Source organism: Bombus bifarius, unplaced genomic scaffold, assembly GCF_011952205.1.
Source record: "Bombus bifarius isolate JDL3187 unplaced genomic scaffold, Bbif_JDL3187 scf7180000008265, whole genome shotgun sequence".
NCBI classification, from domain to species: domain Eukaryota; kingdom Metazoa; phylum Arthropoda; class Insecta; order Hymenoptera; family Apidae; genus Bombus; species Bombus bifarius.
Genome location: NW_022884550.1, coordinates 304928 through 322695, shown reverse-complemented (window position 1 = coordinate 322695; position 17768 = coordinate 304928). Strand labels below are relative to the sequence as shown.

Genomic DNA, 17768 nt, shown 5'->3' with positions numbered 1-17768 from the left:
AAAGAAGACAGAGGGAGCCACGCGGTGAAACACAAAAAAAGAAAAGTAGCGATGGCTTCAAACGTCGCTACCTATCGTTGACAGTACAGTTTTGTAGTAAAAAGATAATGTTTCGTTAACTCGAAATGTATGATCATCGCTAATTATTATATCACTTATTAGTAAGAACATAATGAAATCCGAAATATATTAAATGTATTACGTATATTAGATATATTACATGTGTAATTAAGTTAAAGTAAGTAAAGTGAAATATATTCAAATTTAATTAACATGTCATTTCTTTGTAACATGTAATATAAAATATATAAAATATATGAACAAAATTAAATATTGTAACTTATAACTATATAACTTAGGATCAATGACATTTCGTATATATATACATATAAGGTACATATATATATATATCATTGAAATATGTCATATATATACAATCTCATTGAAAAAATTGTAACACAACTTTATCAAATTTTAATGAATTCCTTTAATATATATGTTATTACACAAGTTTTGCATACATGTTTTTTTCTAATATTTATATCGAAGAACTTTTGAAATTTTTTAAATTTGTCAAAGAAAAATGTTAATTTCAAATTTTAGAGGTAAAGAATATAATGTAGAAAATATCATGCACCGGATAATAATAATACATACATACAAAATCTCAATTCAAGTTTATCAAGTTAATAGTTATACAATATTTATATACATACGTTCATGATTTTAATTCGTGTTTAATTTTTTTAATCAGAAAGTCGATATTCGGTTAGTTTATAAGTATATAAGTACATTAAATTTGTTAGATACCATTAAATTATTTACAAAAAATATTTATCTAATTCGCTATAAAAAAAGATAGTCTTTTACTTTCGCGCCATCTTGAATTACTGAGCGATTGTCTTCTAAGAAAACAGTGATAGTCTAGTTATGAAAACTGAAACTAAAATAAAACAAAGCCTCGGTAGGATAACGCTTTAAGATATGATGTTTTAACATTAAACTGGATATTGATTTTCCTTGAAATAACTTTTAACTTGTTACATTTATTAAAAACAATTCCGAAGTTCAAACATTGAATGTCAATAAGATTTTATCTAGTTAATAATTTTCTAACATAAGTATCAAAACTTCGAGCTATTTATATTTCTAATTCTTCCTAATATTTTATTGATATAGTATTCCATATTTAATAATGTGAAAATAAAATTAAGAAAATTCTAACCTTAAAATTGAATTTCATACATTCATGAAACAAATGGAAGTTATTATTTATTATTTTTAAATTATTAGTACATGACACTTTTATATTAAATTTTACTCATAAATGTCTTTGTTAATATAAATATGACCTTAAGTGACCTTATCGCTTTAAATTCAATATAATTTTCAAATTAATACTACTAGTTTTCTTAACGTTTAAATGTTTAAATTAATGAGATCAAAACATTTTGATTTACGATGTGTTAATAAAAGTTTAAATACATTTTCAGATTCCTCTAAGGAGGCATCGACAAAGCAAGCAACCTTAACAGTTGGTGTGATTTTCATTGCTTCGTTATCGGCATTATTTTATGCTTATACTAGTTTTCCAGAACTTACTGAGTAAGAAAAAATTGTAATAAACTTTTATATAAAGAAATATTTTAATTTATTATATTACAGAGATGAGCGACAGTACATGAAATTGCCATTACATATTGAAGAAGCTAAAAGTTTGGGTAAACTTCTCGGACGATATAAAGATCTTTATTATTTTCAAGTGCTTGCTGGATTATTTATTACATATGTTTTGTATCCTTCAATATTAAATCTTTTAATTTCAGAATAATTCATAAACTATGCTATTAAAAATATGCTATTTCATATTTATCTAAGTAACATTCTACTTTTCATATATAATGTTATATTCAATTATTTTTAAATGTTAACATATAAGTGTTTAAAAGTATATTTTATAGGATAACCCTTAACATAGATTTAGCTTACAAACTTTTGCTATTCCAGGTTCTATTTTCCTTTCAATCCTTTCTGGTTTCCTTTTCCCCTTTCCTTTAGCTTTGTTATTAGTATGCAGTTGCAGCGCAATAGGAGCATCACTTTGCTACTTTCTTTCTTCACTTTTGGGACGTAGATTACTTTTTAAATATTTCCCAGAAAAAGCAAGGGAATGGACGTTAACAGTAAAGAAGCACAAAGACCACCTCTTTAATTATATGCTATTTCTTCGAATAACTCCATTACTACCAAATTGGTTTATAAATTTAGCCAGTCCTGTAATTGGAGTGCCTCTTGTACCATTTGCTTTAGGCACATTTTTTGGAGTTGCTCCACCATCTTTTGTTGCTATTCAAGCAGGTCAGACATTACAAAACTTAACTTCATCTTCTGACGCATGGTCGTGGAATAGCATTATAATATTATGTATATTTGCTGTATTATCATTAGTACCTGTTTTATTTAAACAAAAACTACAACAAAAATATGATTAAACTTTAGGGAAGAAATTTTGAACAGATTTATTTATTTAAAGAAATATGTGCTTTATTTTAATATTTAAAACTTAAAGCAAACTAAGTTGTTTTTAAAAAATTCAGTTCCAATAAACAAAATTTTTTTTTAATATTATTACACTGTTATATAAAGTTCTAAATACAATTAGATTTCTTTTTCTTTTTTTTTTCTAATTGTAACTTAATTTGTATCAATTCCATATGTTGATATTTTTTCTATTTTTTATACTGTAATATCATGCATTTATTAATAAATTACAACTTTACAAAATGAGCACAAATTTAGATTGTTATTTCGTAAATATTAATGTATTGTTTTATGTAAAATCAGTTGTATGTTTTTCACAAAAGCAGTTATTTAGAAAATTGTTTAAAGGGAAAGGGATAACAATAAAACCAATTATACTAGTGAAAAATTTTTGTAGTGGAAACATAGTTATATAAAATTAATTTAATTGAAAGAGTAATTCAGCAGAACGAAGTCATATAACTAATGGTAATACTAGTTGAATTCAAAGCTGGAAGGCTGACTGGTCGCCAGTACCACCAGTTGTACCATACTAAAAGAGAAACATAATTTTTGAAAGTATCTTGTTTAATGTATCAATTATGATATATGTAATATTCAAAACATTAATTTAAATTAATGGACACTCATTTCTGTTAATGTTAGACACTGTCAAGAATAAAGTAGATAGTTTAAATAATAAAACGTATGTTCATCAACTTCTTTAACTGACTATAAATTAAGATACTTACAAGCTTTTCCAGCAGATAATAATACTATGATGGACTCGCAAGATGCACTACATTCTGGACTTGCTATCATTTTTATCAATCTTGCACCAGCTGTACACCTTATCATTATATTACTACATTCAGGATTTGGCTAAAGTTTTAGAAATAGTATTTATTAAAGAAGTTATTCTGCAAGCAATATGCTTAATTCCAACATAACATTATTTTTAACATCTATTGTCAATTAAAATAATACAGCAGACATATATTGAAATATTACAGCTATTTTGTAATGCTTCTTGCAACAAACATTTTGAATATTACTATTTACACAATAATTAATTTTATTATTATATTGATGTTCTTTATGAAGCAATATTTCATGCAAACCAAAAGCTTTTAATAAAATAACATCTTACTAAAGAGTAAGGTGGAGAGTTTGGTTCATCAAAAATAATAAATCTTTCTGTGCTTTGTTCCCACCAATTTGGTGTATCAACAGGTTTTGGAAATAACTTTCTCAAAATTCTTCCTGTTGTCATGCTATTAATTCTCCATGTAATATGATTATTTAAATTTTTGGAACGATTTAAATCCATATTTTTTTCCATAATATCTTGAATATCTCTAAAATGTTAAAGCTTTTATTTACAAACTTTTGTTTAAGGCACCTTAGTATTTTTGTTTATATATGATACCTGTAAGTTTTATTGTTAGAAAATACTCTCATAGCATCTTTCTTAAATACTCCTGGATTTTGCCACAATAATTGTTGTATATCTTCCATATAAACTTGAGATAAATTTTCTGTTTTTGTATAAGGAATGCCAAGATTAAAAGATCTAGATATATGATGGCTACTTAAATCAGGTACAAAATGTACAACACTACAGGGCCAACAATCCATATCATTTACATAAAAATACGGATTTTCTAATATGCACCATTCATCATATAATTCTAAAAGGCAAAAGTATAAAAACATATACATAATTGAATAAATCAAGTAAGAACAATATGAAATTTTAATGAAAAACTATTATTAAAATCAATTATTGTTAATGTTATATAAAGTGAGATTTAAGAAATAACTACTGATGTCTTATACTCCAATATATATTTATTGTATATCATTTTTTTTGTAATTTACATGTTTTGTATATATATATTTTTATAAAGAATTCCATATTTTTATAAAGAATTTTTTATTAAATTCTATAACAATAATGAATGATCTAATGATAATAAAATATAAAAAAATTTAATAAAAATTTTAAATAAATATTTTCAAGCCGCCGCTAATGAAATTGTTAATAAAATATAGTATGTTTAACATAAATTGTAATATTAACATACCAGATAAAGAGGGATAATGTTGAATTATTGGTACAGCTATTTTTCTAAGTAATTTTAAGCCTGGATAGATGGAATTCTGTAAATTCCTCAGTAGCATCACACCTAAGAACTTTTTATCAAAGGATATAAAACATATAATTATTATAAATAATAATGTAACCATACTTTTCATAAAGAAACGAAAATTAACTTTCTTCTTTTTCTTCTCAAGAGTACGAAAGGAATTTTGTAAAGCTTTATTGATTTCATTTTCCGTAATATCATTTTCGCGTGCAAATTGACGAATCTTTTTCAACTGTTTTTTATACACCTCCAAATCAACCATTTTTTAAGAAACAAAATAAAAATGATAAATGAGAATTAACATTTATTGGAATCGATAATATATAATGGCATATATATATATATATATATATATATATATATATATATCTCGTGTAATTTACAACATTTTAATAAACATTCACATAGCAACTAAAAGTATGTATATATACATCGTATTTCATTACAAATTACAAAATGAAGTACATATACACTAGATCGGCAAATCTATATTTAAACACAGCTGCGCTCTCTATGAGGAAATTGTTAAACTACTTATTATACTACAATGAAAATAATATATAAGGATGCAAAGTCTATCTTAAATACTCGTCTGTGATATGGCCATTGACTAAATACATATATTAACTATTTGATTAAATACATTATACATTGACTATTTACCTGACATAATATGCAATTTTGTGTCTTACGTCAAAGAAGTATCTTGTTTCGATCTAAAATTTTTGCGCCCGTTTTCACGCATCTCCACGCTTTTCCAACTGTTTCCGCCCGATCATATTCAAAACCATTTTGCAATAATTTAGACAAGTGAAGGAGATTTTAACGTCAAATAAGATTACTTTTAATTCACCATGTCGATAAAATTAGTTGTAGCTAGTTCTAATGATTATTCATTATATAATTCAATATATTACCTTCTATGTAATTATATTTAAGATCTAGAATATCATCTACATTATAACAAATGCTATGAATTATTAATTCCTTAAATATTGCATAAATTGCGATTTTATTATTTACACTAGTTCTAAACAAACACATGTAGGATAATTATATTGCCAAAATAAGTATGAATGGTACGTTATTCATGTCAGCATTATGTTAAATTTGTTAATATACACGCACACATGTGTTGTACATAATACAGATACTTAAGTGTCTTAGTCGCTATAGAATTAATTTCAATTGTAAAGATTACTGCATAATTTTTTAAATTCCATTAATAAATAGATTTTGTTAAACAAATTATGGTAATGGTAGATGGCAATATCATCTGTTCTTGTCGCGCAATATTGCGTTCTTTGTGCTATAGACTTGTCCGTAAACAAAGAACGCAAAATTGCGCTGCAAAGACAGACTACATGAATGGTCCTACACCGAGAGGAATTATCTTATTTTCAATATATGTAATAATTAAGTACTACGCTTATATAAATATCAATATACTTTATTCTAATTATTATAACTACATAAACAATGTGTTTTACTTGAACTACTTATTTGTTTTTGCTTTTTCAGTTTCTGCAGGAGTATCGACATATAATTTCTTATATAATTTTTCATATTCCACCTTAAGTTTCTCTCTTTCTGCAAAATATTTTGGATATCTAGCTTTTTCAATTGGATCCCAAAAATCCATTACAGAATCTGGTGGTATTACAAAACGTCCATGGCATATACCACCTGGGCTATTAGGAAATTTTGATGGATCAGGATGCATATTCTGAAATAATTCTTCTTCACCTTCTAATAGTAGCTTTTTAGCTATGCGAGCATCTGGTATATTCCGATTCTTATCAAAACGTTGTCTTAATAAAATTGCGTTATATCTAAATCAAAAGAATATATAATAATGAATATTTATTCAAAACTCAAGTATTAAAACTTAAAATGAACAGTTACATCTTTATATAATAAAAGTAGATAATTATAAAATGTTAAAAATAGTTCAAAACATAAATTTATTGAATCTTCAAAAGTAGGTCTATTAGAAGTAACAGCTTATTTCATATTATCATCAATTTTATATAAATAATAATAGTAATAAAATTCATAACAAAATTATATAATAAGACAAGTGAAACTATGTACACAATGTATGATATCCTGAAAAACTATGATAGCAGTACGATCAAAATTTATGTTTCTTCATTAATATTTTGACACTAATTGGTAATAAATAATATTTGATATAAAAAATAATGGCTTTTTATACTACTAGATTTAATTTAAACATATTTTTACCTAAATTCGTGTCTTTTAATATTCTGATCTTCTAACGCACGTAAAGCGCGTTTATAAAGACTACATACTTTTCTAGTATGACTAATGAAAGGTGATGGTAGTTGGGCCATTCCTATTTAGATTCGATATTAATTCACTTAGATATTGGTATTGTTCTGTTTATTTTAAAATTACTTAACCAATTCGAGGACTACCTGTTCCTTAGTCATGAACTATATGATGCAACTGAACTACAGATAGTATTATGGGATTATAAAAATCGTAATGATCACAAATTGCCCTGTTACTAATTATTTTTAATGATTATTATTATATTACAAAATTATGGTAATAATAATCTTTATAAAAGGGTTATGTGTAGAAAAAAATATAAAATTTGTTGAATCATAAGAAAAGTACAAGCAATGTTAATATAATTCTTCTTTTATTTTTCATTTATTGTTTTTCGCATTTTGTTTCACTATTATATTGTGATTTACATTAGCATATATTTATTTCAAATTTATTAAATATTAGATATTATTATCAGCATATGAATTTTTTATGTATTAAAGTATAGTAAGCATATCGAAAAGAAATGTTATTTTATAGCGTAAGAAAGCTAAAATGATTATAGTAAAATTCAAATAATATATGTAATCTAAAATAGAAAAATATTACAAATAGGATGCTTCCGGTTAAACAGCGCGACGGAAGTCTAGTTAATCACAAAGAATGGCGATTGTCGTTTTATTTACGTTACGGGTTCTTTATTTTTCAGCATACTTAACGACTAATTTTTAAGACGCGACAAGGACCTTAGCCTTTTCAACAATTAAAGAAACTTTCAATCGCATAGTTGTGCGATGAACTCAAGACTTATAATTTGCTTTAAGCAGCAATATTTGTAGCAAAAATCTTTAAAATTCGAATTAACCAAAGAATCCAACCTTCAATTTTCTCAAATAAGTAAATCGTTTCAGTTTCACTAAAAAATTTGATCGTAATATTAAAGCACAATTTTATATAATTTATTTTCTTTCATGTACCTTGTTTACTTAATTCACGAATTAACAGTAAAAATAAATGTAACCATTAATTTAATCTTATTTAACTATTAAATAAATTTCCAGTATTTATATTACGAATAAAGCTTGAAATTTTCATCCAATATAAAGATTTGATTTAGTCATCAAATTAAGAACATAGGATCGAGTTTCCAATATTGACATTGTTTACTTCTTCGAACGATTTTCAACGGACGAAATGGTGCCGACGATGCCGCCTGATTCGCATAAAATTTCGCTGAAGATCATTGAAGCGATAAAACAACATCCAGTTTTATATAGTGCTGAAGTGAAAGGTTCTATTAAACTTCAGGAATTTCGGCAGAAGGTTTGGAAGAGGATTTCGGATGAACTTGGTCTTGATCGTACGAACTCCTTTTCTTCTTTCACTGTTTTCGGATAATTTTGTATGTTCGTTAATATATCATCGCTATACAATATTTCTACTGCCAAAATGTTTTCTTTAATTTTTCTACATAGTTTGGAAAATTGTATACATATTAATTTCGTTTTATTAATCTTATTGTGTAAATACTGTGAAAGTTTAAGTAATAAAACGAAATTTAAATAATATTTATTTACAAAAACATTAGTAGAAGTATGTATAATAACCAGTATTAATTTCAAATTTATGTCTAAATGAATATTACTGCAGTATTTAAAAGATAATATAACATTTAATGGAATATGTGGTTATTCATTGCGTCAAAACGTTTTATTTTATTTTATACAATATTTATTTTGATATCTATGAAAAAATATGAATTTATACATCTGTAATATTTTTTGTTTCTTGTAATTAAAGTTTTTTGAGCCTACGTTTATTTACATTTATAAATTAGAATTTTTAAATTCACTATTATAAAGTGATATGTATATAGATATAATTAATATGTTTTTAGCCACCTGGGTGAGATTAAGATGGAAAAATTTAAGGGATACTTACTGCCGTATACTTAAATATAAGAATAGAACTGAAAAAGGAGTTCGTAGGAAAAAATGGATTTTTGAAGATCATCTTAGTTTCTTAAAGTTTCCGTAAGAATAATATGTAAATTCTTAATGATTTTCTATATAATAATAATTTTACTAAGCTTACGTGATATATATTCTATTTTTATTAATTTTTTATTAATTTTTTATTTATTTTTTATTAATTTTATACTGTTTAACTTTATTTAATACTCAAGCAGAATGATTAAATATCAACAAAAGTGTTTATTTAGGTATGAATCGGATTATCAACCTCAAAGTATAGAATTAACTGAAGACTATATTCAGGATATAAATGCAGGTGGAATTAGTTCTGAAGGTCTTTTAGAACAATTAGAAGATCGTAATGATGAAGATTATAGTGAATATTTAGAAGTTTTGGAAGAAACGACTGCAGATCCAGTGTTGGATCGTGATTCTATGGAATTAAATGATAATGGTGATAATGTAGTAAAAAGTATAGAGGTAGGAAATGCAATGCATCATGATGTTGATTCATATGCACAGCAAATTCAATCAAAATATAGAAAAATAAGACCGAAAAAAGTGAAAATTGAATCATTGGAAGTGCCTGCAACCTACAGTATCTTAAAAACTTCACCTTTTAAAAATAAAACAATTGATACACCAATATTTGTTAGTGCACCAGCCGCAAATAATTCTGTAAAGAATTCTTCTAAAACAGAAGTAAGTTGCAATTTTCGAAACTAGTATGTATTTCCTAATTGCAATTTATTATTCTTTAATTCAATATATGTTTCAGGATACACAAAATAATTATGACCAAGTCTACCTAGCTCCTGAAGGAAAAAGTAGTATAGAGCTCTTTTTTGACAGTATGGCACAAACTGTCAAGCGACTCCCTCCAAAAGCTCAAGCAGATATTAAAATGAATATTTGTAAAATTGTAACAGAAGCAGAACTTAAGTATTCTGGACGTAACACACCCCAAAGTACTCAACAATTTATAGCACCACCTGGAATGATTCCTAAGTTGGTTCTCATTCCATGTAACATGATTGATGGACAAAATAATAAAGGTTGATTATTTCTAAGAATAATTATTTCTCCTGAAAGAATTATGGTTATTTATTCTAAATTATGAAATTGGTTTCGTCTATCATAAAAGAATGCAACACACAACAACTGAGGAATATTAAACTAAGAAAGTAGTTTAAATAAAAATGATTTTTGTATTCAGGACTGTGTTTTAACTTTATATAACACAATGAAAGAAATACTATATACATAAATGCTGTCGTTATATTTTAAGCTGTTGTTATATATAAATATAGTTATTTTAATAGAACCATTGTTGTCTTAAAATTTTCCATTCACACCCGTATCTTAACAAAAGTTTCTTAGTAAATTATCAAATATGTATGTGTAAATGTAATCTTTGAATGCATATAATGTATCAAAATAATTAAAAAATAAATGGTATCTATAGATACATATGTATACATATAATGCACGTATAATATATTATACGTGATATCATTTATTTTTATGCAATACATTTATCATTCATACGATAATTGTAAATATAAGAAATAGATATGACAACTTTATCTCTTGTTTTACAAATTCATACATGTATTCATTCTATAAATAATTTTACTATTATAATTATGGTGTATCATAATCTAATTCTATTAATTTGTCAGTGTATTTAATATATCAAATTTGCAATATATTATTTATAATATATTCTAAATGAAATAATAATAGATTTTAAATATTAAATCAATTTATATACAGAGAAAATTACAACAATTTATTGAATATAATTTGCGACAGAATGAGATTTATTAACAAAGATGCGTGTTTTATCTTAATTTGGTTTTGATGAAATGACGGTATTTCATAAAAAAGAATTATCTAATTTTTCAGTGTTTATTGAAATGTTATCGTTTGTAAGAAATTTTATATAGTTATGAGATTACCGGCTAACGAAACAGTAGCAGGAAAATTTTAGTTTGAATTAAATCGTATGTGTAAGCTCTTAGCAGTTATAAAAATGTTGCCTTCTTTTGTTAAATTGCAAGTACAAAATAATTTTTTACAAAGATGTGTGTTCTCACAAACAAAAAGAACTTATTCAAAAAAGGTAACATGGTAAACAATAATATTGAGGTTAATAATTTAAGTTATTTGTTTTGATTTTGTGCGATTTATATTTATTTTCTTCCATTGTATGTTATTTATTACAATCCACATTCACTTAACTGTTTGAGAACATTTAATAATTTACAAAATCAGCTATTGGTTAACAAGCTTTATTATACACACATTTTTCATCTGCACGAAATTTATAAAACTTACTACATTTCTAAAAAAGGTATCGATATTGTTAATAAAATTGCGATATGAATATAATAAAAGAACAAAACATTAGATTAAATAAGAAAAAATATTTGTTTTACTAATGTATATTTATTAATTTTTAATCGTTAAAGTGACAATGTTTCAGAATAAAAGAACATTATTCTAATGTCAGTAGCTGTAACATTATTTTATTATCAGTATCATTAAAATATTTATACGAATAAACTAGAAGTTATAAATTCATGTTCATGAACATCTTCTTCAGTACTCATACTACATTGCAAACTTCTGCAGTACATATTCTAAAATAAATGTAAATTTGTCTGCATTTGTTTTACCCTTCTGGAAACTCGTACCCCACTTAATTACTAATTGTTAGATTATTACTATTTGTTTAATATTATTACTACTAATTTATTGAAATTTAGAAACTAATAAATTTAGTATTATTACTACTAATAGTATTACTAGTTGTTAGAATTTGAACATGAAACAGTACAATTTGAATATGAAATAAACTCATTTGTATTAAAACTTCCCTTATTTTATTACTTTTACATTGCTAATCTAAACTCAGTTCATTCTTCAAAATTATCGTTTCATAATTGATGCAACTTGATTTGATGCGAACTTTAACATTACATTATAAAAATAAATATGCAAAGATAATGTCAATGACCTTGGAATAATCTTCAAGAAGATTCCATAGAAATGATAATAATTCAGATTTTTAATTTAAATAAATTGCTCTGCATATAAGTAGTTCAGAATAATAATCATGTAACTCCCATCATTATTAATTTTTTTAATAAATATCGCAAGGTCCTTGTATCGAATGAGAAAATAAATTTGTTAATGTTAAACAAGGAATTGCTTTTTTAACCAAATAAAACAACTTTTTAATTCTTTCCAAAATATATAAATTGTAAATATAGTATTATATAATAGAATTTTTTCAATATGTGTACATGTAATTTTAAGCTGTATGACATTCATCAATTTTGTATATCTAATTGTAATGCCAATTTAATGAAAGATGATAAGAGAAACATAATATAACATTTTTTCACATTTATATTAATCCATGTAATTTCTCAGGATACTCCAGATAAAATTGTACCAACTAAAAAAGATTCTAAAACCATAGTATCAAAGACACTTAAAAAAGGTTTGGCATCGATAAAAGAATCTCTTGTTGCGAAGGATGTTGATGATATATTAGCTGAATGGATGGGTCGGCCACAAATAGTTCCAAAAGTTTGTGATGTTGTAATAATTGGAGGTGGGATAATGGGCAGTTCTATAGCATATTGGTTGAGAAAACGAGTTTATTCAGAATATTTCAAAGTTGTAGTAATAGAGAGAGATCCTACGGTACGTTCTTCAGAAATTATGTTTTGCAGTTACAGTATAAAAATAATTTAGAAATTATGTTCTACAGTTTAAGTGAATATAATAACATGAATATAATATCCAGTTTTATAAAAATTAGAGAGCTCGTTCTGAAAGATTGAAATTTATTCAGTTGAATTTACCAAAAAAAGATCTAATCAAATAAAGAAATTATTTAATAAGTAAACGTAAATTTTATTTTCAGTATACTACAGCGTCAACAGTTCTTTCTTGTGGAGGTTTACGTCAACAATTTTCTCTGAAAGAAAATATTGAAATGTCTCTTTTTGGTGCAGAATTTTTACGTAACATCAATGAATATTTAGGCATTATAGGAGAACCCGCAATTGATCTATATTTCCATCCATATGGTTATTTAACATTAGCATCTGAGGAAAGTGCTCAAATATTAATAGAAAATTCTAGATTACAAAATTTCCTTGGAGCAAAAAATATTATATTATCAGCTGCTAAATTGAAAAGTATGTTTCCTTGGATAAATACAGAAGGTATCGAACTAGGTTGTTTAGGATTAGAAAAAGAGGGTTGGTTTGACCCGTGGGTTCTTCTTTCTGCTTTTAAAAAGAAAGCACTACAATTGGGAGCAAGATATATTTATGGTGAAGCGCAAGGATTTACTTATAAAGACAAAGAAAACATTGGTCAACTAGATGGATTGATTGTAAGACTTAATTTTGTTAAAGTAATATATTAATTATCACTCTAATTTTTGATATTCAGTATTATATTTACATTACTGCTAAAAAGTATCCAGATGTTTGTTTATTTTTGATGCAATTTTATTACAGTTCCTCAAGAAATAATTGTATATTAATAAACAATGACTACATTCAATATTATTATTTCATTATAGTAGTACATTAAAACTGGTTTTAAATAACTAATACATATGGAGTGACATAATTTCACTGAGTGAGTAGTAAGATAAAAATTTATATCTAAACTAAAAATTTACATCTACTGTTTTACTGCTAAACTATCCATGAGGAAAATTGTGTGATTAAAACAAGTAATAATTATTTGAAGCCAGTAAAAACATCAATAAAATATATTTCAAATTTCGATATATCATTAGTGGATTTTTTTTAATTTTTTGATTATTAGTTTCTTATTAATTTATACATTTTTTAATATTTATATACTGTTGTATATATATCTGGGCAATTTATATTATAAATAATAGTAATAATATTAATATGTAATTTATAAACTAAATAATATTTGAAGTTAATATATTTATTATTTTTCATAATAATATTTAAATAAATCATATACATTTTCATGGATATATATGTTTCACTAATCATGTAGACATAAGCATGTACATGTAGAGACAAGCATATAGAAATATTCTGTAATACACAAGAAAAAAGAAGTATGTAAAGTATGCAAAACTGTGCAAAAGTTTATACCTATTTATATATATTTTAGCATACTTTTATATTTATTTTATTTTTATTCTATTAGTATTTAACAGTTAATCTCTTTTTACTTTTTATTAGGTAAAAACCAAAGAGGGTGAAATACATAATATGAAATTTGCAATTTGCATTGTGGCTGCTGGAGCTTTTAGTGGACAAGTAGCTGACAAATTGGGTAATGTTCAAACAGAAAATGGATTAGAGAAAATATATTTACCTGTTGAACCAAGGTAATCATAATTTCATGTTGTGAATAAGTTTGAATAAGTATGAAATGAAAGTTTATATTAATACTATTATTATTTATTAATATAAATCCAACACAAATATTGTTGATGTTATAGGAAAAGATTTGTTTATTGCGTTCATTGTCCTGATGGACCAAGTTTAAATGCCCCATTATTGGTAGATAATACTGGAACATTTCTTAGGTAAACATTATTCATAAAATAAAAGTTGTTTCTAGGAACTAATATTTTGAAACTTGTGTTTACTACTAATTAAGTATCAATATTTATTTTAGAAGAGAAGGTCTGGCAGGTACGTATATTTGTGGAAGATCACCAGAGGAATCCGAAGAACCTAGTGCTGAAGATTTAAGTATTGATTATGATTTCTTTGAAGAAAAAATTTGGCCTGTACTCGCACACAGAGTCCCAGTTTTTGAAAAATTAAAGGTTTGTGTTTGATTTACACATAATAGAAATATGATATAAATACACTGATATGTATTAGGTTGTCCGAAAAGTGTCTTTCTTTCGCAAACGTATTTTTTATAACAGTGCACCTTCATATAAACATGAAACCAAGTCTGTGAAATGTTGCGGTGTTTATCTCAACATAACAAAATGGATCATACGTAATTCGACAAAATAATATAAAACAAAAAACACTGTGCGTCTATGATTTCCTCATAAACGAAAGAAACTTTTCGGACAACCTAATATATTAAAGTTATACATACGAATAAATTGATAACATTTGTATTATTACTCAAATTACTTAAATTAAATTATTTACTTTAATAGCTTTCGAAATGCAATTTTTTATACTATTTTTGCAGTTAAAGTCTTCTTGGGCAGGATATTATGAGTTCAATACTTTTGATCAAAATGGAATAATTGGACTACATCCATATTATCGGAATTTATACTTTGCAACTGGTTTTAGTGGACATGGAATTCAACAGGCACCCGCAGTAGGTAGAGCAATTTCAGAACTAATTGTTGATGGAGAATATAAAACGCTTGACCTATCGAATCTTAACTTTGATAGAATTCTTTTTGGTAAACCTGCATATGAAAAGAACATTATTTAAAATATATGCATTTGATTGTAATCAAAATTTATTATGTATGTATATAATAATTTTAATAACAGAATACAAATAGTATTTTATGTATTTTACAATATACATAATAATATTTATAGAGATTAACTTTAAAATTTAGATTTATTTAAATTGATTTGTAGATAAATATGTTTAATACAGAAAAAAATTGGCCTTAAATTCATCAAATATTATAATCTGTATTAATTAGTCTATTTTGTTTTATTTAATATTTGTTATTATAATTAATATCTTGTTTTAAAGGATGATTTATAAATAAGTATTTAGATAGTTAAAAGTATACATATGATGTCAATAAAAAATATGTAATGATCTTTAATAATTCCAATGTCAAATTCCAAAATGAAATCTTGTAAGAATTTGACAGCCACACTATGGAATGTAAAATTCTATGTATTTACTACGTGCACCTCACGAAAAAGACAAGATCATCAGTGCTGAAAGATATTCGTCTCATTATGCTGTACATTGTAAAATATTGTTATTACTGTAAATAAATAATAATTATGGGGAAAGACCATCACCGCCCGTGCAAAAATATTACTAGTTGTGGATATTATTCTGGGTACCATCAGTGGCCGTTCGGGACGGAACTTGAAATACTTTGAAATATCAGTATTTTGTATTTTTTTCTATAATCTACATGTGCAAATTAGCCTACAAATAACTTAAGATTCTAACAAAGATAAACTACGCTATATTATGTACAATGAAATAACAAAGTTTGGAATCCCAAAGTCTATTTTCACCTTTTAACACAAATATTAATATGTAAAAATGAACTACTTTATGCATAAATTTTTTTAAAATAGACAACTTTTTAAAAAATGTCTCTTGTAAATCTTATAATTGTGGTCAATATGATTAATATATGTATATGTATATTCTTTTATGTAGTATTATGTGTAGGATATGAAGTACATATTAATATAATTCTAGTTGTAGTTACTTTCATTATTGAATAAATAACGTATTCTACATTGAATTATAATTAATATGTTTAATGTTTTCAAAATTAGCTTTTTTTGTTAATACTGAATATGAAATATTAGGTGTAAGTATGCTTGTTTTAATAAGACAATTAAAGAAACATAAAATAACGAAAAATAATTTTAGTTACATAAAATTTCATTATAATATTTATTTATTAAAATAATATTTATTTTGACTCGTTTTATATAGTGCAACAATATGTGCATGTGAAATTTTATCATGATATATATATAAATCATAAGCAATATATAAAATAACAATCATGTATCATATCATATAATAAAAAAAAATAGTGTTGAAAAAGCAGAATATTAATATAATAAGAAATAATAACAAATAAGTATAAAATTTATCTCCCTATTTAAAAATTGATCACAGAAAAGGTAAAAAACTGAATTCTGAAAGGATTTATTCCTTTAAAAAGTATCTATTAATCTGTATGTTTAAAGTTCTCAAATACAAAACAATGTAAAATGTTTTGTTATAAAATTTTCTAAAAATTGTATGCTTTTATATCATTTTTATTTGAAAGAATGAATTAATTTGGAATTATGTTAGAATTATATTCCTTCAAATGTTATTAAGTCAATTTAAATAAGTATTTTACAGAATTACGAATTTATGATGTGATGAGAATAGGAAGTGAAATTCCTTTCAAAATTCGAATCACTGTTATTTTTTCAGGAGATAAGTTTGATAAAACAAACTATATTTCAGTTCGTATCAGTTTACTGTATTTCAATGCTGAGTACGGCGTATTATCAGTTAAATGCAAATAAATGCGCGCACATCGAAGCAGTAACGGCGAGAAAAAGATTATCAATTCTGACATCCAAGCCGCTCTACGATCAATGTGTCTAAAAATTTTCATAGTATACGAGCGGAACCAGCCGATAGCATTTCTTCTCTTTGCTTTCGTTAACTTACATAAATATTAAAAATATAATTATCTAAAACAAATATACCTGTTTTAGAAAATATAAAATAAAAATTTAAATAAACCGAATAATGTTAGTTATCCAAACTAATATTTGACAGAATTACTTAAATGAAGTTCAACTCAACGAATTAAATGGAAACAAGTAAATCAAATTTTAATAAACAAATAGTAACGATTAGAAAAACCAAAAAAAAAATATATATATGTATATAAAATTACTAATAGTAATATAAAAGTGATGTAATATTGTTCAAGTAAAAAATTATTACTAAAGTTAAAAAACAGAGTAATGAAAAAATAATGGAATCTAATAAAAATTATGTGATGTTAATTAATACAACGAATAATGAAATATAACGTAGAATA

At 24.9% G+C, this 17768-nt stretch overlaps 4 protein-coding genes across 6 annotated transcripts; 2 read left to right on the top strand and 2 right to left on the bottom strand.

The window, feature by feature from the left end:
* The first annotated feature begins 829 nt into the window (after positions 1-829).
* LOC117211948 (transmembrane protein 41B) lies at positions 830-2511 on the top strand. The gene is made up of 4 exons (XM_033456313.1): positions 830-964; positions 1494-1605; positions 1666-1794; positions 1985-2511. Exons 1-4 carry the CDS (start codon positions 931-933, stop codon positions 2490-2492), a joined length of 783 nt encoding a protein of 260 aa, XP_033312204.1. The 5' UTR covers positions 830-930; the 3' UTR covers positions 2493-2511.
* LOC117211947 lies at positions 2329-5015 on the bottom strand. 3 transcript variants are annotated; one of them, XM_033456311.1, is made up of 5 exons: positions 4608-5015; positions 3950-4211; positions 3671-3878; positions 3273-3402; positions 2329-2471 (listed from the first exon to the last, which is right to left on the bottom strand). In XM_033456311.1, exons 1-5 carry the CDS (start codon positions 4930-4932, stop codon positions 2461-2463), a joined length of 936 nt encoding a protein of 311 aa, XP_033312202.1. In that variant the 5' UTR covers positions 4933-5015; the 3' UTR covers positions 2329-2460. The 3 variants fall into 3 exon arrangements, with proteins under 3 accessions (XP_033312202.1, XP_033312201.1, XP_033312203.1); XM_033456310.1 differs by lacking the exon at positions 2329-2471 and adding an exon at positions 2858-3073 and having other exon boundaries at positions 4608-5014; XM_033456312.1 differs by lacking the exons at positions 2329-2471; positions 3273-3402 and adding an exon at positions 2858-3073.
* A 1087-nt stretch (positions 5016-6102) lies between these two features.
* LOC117211949 (NADH dehydrogenase [ubiquinone] 1 beta subcomplex subunit 9) lies at positions 6103-7190 on the bottom strand. The gene is made up of 2 exons (XM_033456314.1): positions 6918-7190; positions 6103-6502 (listed from the first exon to the last, which is right to left on the bottom strand). Exons 1-2 carry the CDS (start codon positions 7025-7027, stop codon positions 6166-6168), a joined length of 447 nt encoding a protein of 148 aa, XP_033312205.1. The 5' UTR covers positions 7028-7190; the 3' UTR covers positions 6103-6165.
* Positions 7191-7606: 416 nt separating this feature from the next.
* Positions 7607-16271, top strand: LOC117212010. Its single transcript, XM_033456439.1, has 12 exons — positions 7607-7865; positions 8030-8328; positions 8866-9001; positions 9190-9643; positions 9720-9998; positions 10935-11066; positions 12383-12658; positions 12882-13358; positions 14200-14348; positions 14463-14549; positions 14642-14795; positions 15182-16271. Exons 2-12 carry the CDS (start codon positions 8163-8165, stop codon positions 15434-15436), a joined length of 2565 nt encoding a protein of 854 aa, XP_033312330.1. The 5' UTR covers positions 7607-7865; positions 8030-8162; the 3' UTR covers positions 15437-16271.
* Positions 16272-17768: the final 1497 nt, after the last annotated feature.